General features: G+C 42.9%; 1 protein-coding gene across 1 annotated transcript; it reads right to left on the bottom strand.

Moving 5' to 3' along the window:
• Positions 1–2,207: 2,207 nt before the first annotated feature.
• On the bottom strand, positions 2,208–4,241 carry LOC104960184 (zinc finger protein 664-like; the record flags this gene model as incomplete). Its single annotated transcript, XM_010788160.1, has 1 exon — positions 2,208–4,241. A coding segment is annotated over one exon (1,248 nt), but the record flags the coding sequence as incomplete, so codon positions are not given.
• Positions 4,242–4,530: the final 289 nt, after the last annotated feature.

Consider the following 4,530-nt stretch of genomic DNA (forward strand, 5'->3'; position numbering starts at 1 on the left):
TCATTGTTCAAAATGTTATGAATCTTTATTTAGAAAGAAATACACATTGGTGGCCTATTGATGGACATACATCAGATATTACACATGTCTAGTGGAATAGGGCACTATTAATGTACTATGTAAGATGGTATGTGCTAGAAATAGGTAAACCACTTCCGCGCCGGGCAGTGTCCCACATTGTCCCTCAGAAACATACCCCTTGTCCCCCCTTGGGCTTCTTAGCAGGTGGTCACCCTAACCTCAAGACGGGTAACATTTAACCACACCTTTGGAGCGATTCTCTCCGCTATCCCCGCCGTGTGTTGCTGCATGTAGCAGCCGTGTGTGTAAACTGCCCCGCCCCCCTCGCACACAGGCGGGGGAGAGAGAGATCTCGTCTGGATTTTCGTGTTTATCGTGTTATTAACTCCTGAATTAAGTGGCAGGGAGGCCAAGGGAGGAGGGATCATGTTTATTTTAACGGAGCTGGATTATTTTTTTTATGAATGACTCGCGATCTACCAGCATTGCCCCCGCGGTCGACCGGACAAACATGTCAGTCAACTCCTCTTTCTATCCTGATCTCCCCCTTCTTCCTCCTCTTCTCTCCTCCTCCAACAACTCCTCTCCTCGCTTTATGGAGGAATGTTTAAGCTTTAAAGCACAAATGTACGTCTTCTCTGTTATCAACATCAGATACATCCTCGTCCTTCTCCCTTTCATCATCTCCGTCCTGTACGTTGGCTTCCAAAAGTCAAAGAAACCGCGCTCCAGTTCCTCGGCTACAAGTCACTCTGACCACTTCACCTATCACTCTATCTTCATGCAGCTGAATGAATTATTGGGGATTGCTTTGTTCTTCACTGGCGGATTCATCGGTCTCCGGAAGATGTTTGATTTAGGGATCGCACTTTTGATTGTCCCCTCTGTCAGAAAGGCTCTGTTTCACCTGCTCACCTGTGTGGAGCACTACCTGGCTGTTGTTCACCCAATCACCTACCTGGGGCTGAGGCAGGGGGGCGGAGTCAGGTTCAGGAACATCAGCATTTGATCCACAGTCACATCATATATATTGTTATTTTGCTTTTCTTCTTAAGTGCTCTCTCTTTCTACAGCATTTCAGTTCTCTACGTTCTCAAGCGTCCAGGGCCGGGGGAAGTGGGAGGGAACAGGAAGCGGGTTGACCAATCAAAACAGAGGGCTTTCGACACCATCATGGCTATGGGGTCATACTTTTGAGGTTTGGGGGTAATCTGATTAGCAGTATAATACAATTGTCAGTGAAGATTAGAATGGTAGAATGGAATGGGACCAGACGTTGCACCACTCAATTGAAACAATTATCTCAATTAAATAATAAATTGAGTAGCGCCCTTCATACTAAATGTAACACAGCTTGATTCAGGAACATTAGCAAGAAATGTTAGGTAATAAATATTATGTGGACCCAAAAATAGCAGAAAACCAAGACTAGAGCCCTGTGGCACTCCAAAACGGGCTTGAAAAGCTGAAACACTCATTAATGCGTTAATTTCATACATATTTATTATTATATATTTTTTATATTATTTTATCTATTTAATGGGTGGGTTACGTGTTGTGAACTTGTGGATTATTTTTTTTTCTTTTGCCTATTTTACCTTGTATTTCTTCGTAAGTATCTTTTATTTCATGTGCATGTGTGCTAAAAGGTTTAAATGTTTGATTTGTATTTCTTTTTTTGTGGTTATTGGATATAAACTATCTGAGCAGTAAATTCAGTGACAATACAAGTGTGTAGTAGACATTAGACAATACGCGTGTTCTTATTTAAGGTTTGAACAATTGTGAATAACGTGTAATAGTTGACTAGCGTTTGACATTTTGTTCCTCATAAGTATATTTTCGTTAATATAATGACACAGTTTCATGTCTGCTGAGAACAAATGCAAAAGAGAAGTAATGATGTTTACCAAAGCACTGCGGTCACATGAGTGGCTATCCAGTCAAATTAGGACAGAGAATCAGATTTACTGTGTGTCTAATGCAAATGTTTGTTTGTCTGATGTGATGGTGAAAGTGTCAAATAACTAGCTCTTCAAATTACATAATTAACCAACCAGTTAGACTTCCTTCTTGAAATGTTTTCTTATACAACCTACAATAAAGCATACATCTCACCTTTGTTGAACTTGTATAGTTCTTAAAATGTGTTAAAACTTGTTCCAATTTGAACTTTCCTACTATCAAGAAGTTAAGATAAAATACAAAACAAGCAGTCATTTCCAAAATGTTTGGCTTCTGAGACTTAAAAAAACAACAGAGTTGATTTACATTTCAGAAGTATACGCAGAGGAGCAGCAGTTCTACTCTGAGTGCCCCATGACTGACCTCAACTTATCCCCAAGGGAGATGCCAGTAATCCTCTGGAGGAAATCCCACTTTGGCTGCTTGTATTCTCGATCCTGTTCTTTCGGTCATGACCCCTCTTCATGATCATAGTTGAGGGTAAGAACAAGAGCCCAGAGATACTTGAACTCTTTAATTTGGGGTAAGGACTCACTCCCTACTCGGAGTAGACGGTCCATCAGTTTCCTGCTGAGAACCATGGCCTCAGAATGTTACCCTCTAAAATGACTTCATGAAAAAGTCTGAAAACCTTAAACTAATGTTGTCATAATAATATAAACAGTATGTTTTACCTTAATACTTAAACTAGACTGTTTTTGTTATACGGTCATGCAGAATCTTTACTTGTTTAAGAGTAGTTAAGCATTTCTGTATTCATACTTTTACTGAGTAAAGGATCTGAATACTTCTTTCTGATTACTAATTAAGATCATTAAATAAACTGCAATTCACCAGGTACTAATTTCCTCTGACAGCATCAAAACTGATATTGCACATTCATATTTTATTTCTCCCACATGCAATGAACTTTGCCCAGTGTACAGGAATCTTCACATAACTTGAAAAACAGATAAATAAATAGCGGGAAACACAACTATTCATTAAAATGTCATCCATTTTCAGCGTCACGTTGCAGCTTCCGCCCCCTTGTGGCTCTTCATGTGAGTCTTCAGGCAGTGGCTCTGAGTGAAGGCTTTGTCACAGAAGGTGCACTTGTACGGTCTCTCTCCGTTGTGCGTCCTCATGTGGACCGTTAAGTACGTTTTGCGAGCGCACGCTTTCCCGCAAATCGTGCAAACAAACGGTTTGGCGCCCGAATGCACCGTGGCGTGGTTATCCAGATTAATCTTTCGTTTGAAGGACCATCCGCAGTCGGGGCAGCTGTACGGTGTCTCTCCAGTGTGGACACGCATGTGTATCGTCAACGAGCCTTTCGTGGAGAATCCTTTCCCGCATTCCCCGCAGTGATACGGCTTCTCGTTGGTGTGCGTTCGCAAGTGGATCTGCAGCTCCTTGCTCGTGAGGAACATCTTGCAGCAAACGTCGCAGAGGTACGATCTTTTTCTCTCCGTGTGGATCTTCTCGTGTTGCCTCAGCGTCCCGGGGAGTTTGAAACGCCTCCCGCACACCTGACAACCTTGAGGTCTCTCACCGGAGTGCGTCATCTTGTGGCGGGAAAGCGATCGGAAGTCGCAGAGGGATTTACCGCAAACTCCGCAGAGGTGCAACTTTTTATTCTCGTGCATCTGCTTGTGATTCTCTAAGGAGACTTCCAATGCAAAAGCGTCTTTGCAAACATCGCATTCGTACGGTTTCTGCCCCGAGTGGGCGGCCACGTGCTCGTCGAGATCAAGAGAACTGAGAAAAGACTCTTCGCAGATGTGACAGTCGTGGGTTTTGTGTCGGCTTTCAAAATGATCCGTCATCGACTCTGAATGCTCTCCGCAAACACCGCAAAAACTTCCCGTTTTGTCCACGTGACTCAAGGCGTGTTTGATTAACGCGATTTCCAATTCGTGCAGCGCTCCACACACTTTGCAGGTGAAATCATCCACACTTTTCTCGGTTTTTAAACCCGAGAGTTTGGTTTTTCCTTTCTTTTTAGTCTTTGATAAACACAATCCAGAGTCACTACTCAAGTCTGGCTTCCAATCGTCATCGCTCGCTTCTTCTCTTTCCACACCGTCCATTTTCCCCTCATCTGGCTCTGATATCCCACAATCCTCAGCACCTGCTTCCTCTGTTTCGATGTCTTGTTGTGATATTGAGAGGTCTTCTCCGCTCACTTCGACTTCCTGACACGTGCTGCTGTGGGAACAAGGAGTAAAGATTAAAAGGGAACTAAAATGAGGGGTTTGAAGAGGCAATACAAGATGGTATTTATGCGTTTTAGTGGCCAAAGATATGGAGAAAGGTTTTCAAAGTAGGAGATGCATGCACAGAAAGAGAGAAAAAAGGATAACGGGTTAGTATCTCTTTCTCGTACACACCGCCTACACTGTGTTTACCTTCATTCCAACAGCTATAAAGAGTAACCGCAGGCTGTTTCGTTTTAACCACACACACCTCGACACACACACACACACCTCTACACACACACACACCTCTACACACAGACACACCTCTATAAACACACAAACACACACATCTACACACATTGAA

The sequence above is a fragment of the Notothenia coriiceps genome, unplaced genomic scaffold, assembly GCF_000735185.1.
Source record: "Notothenia coriiceps isolate Sejong01 unplaced genomic scaffold, NC01 NC01_scaffold00031604, whole genome shotgun sequence".
NCBI classification, from domain to species: domain Eukaryota; kingdom Metazoa; phylum Chordata; class Actinopteri; order Perciformes; family Nototheniidae; genus Notothenia; species Notothenia coriiceps.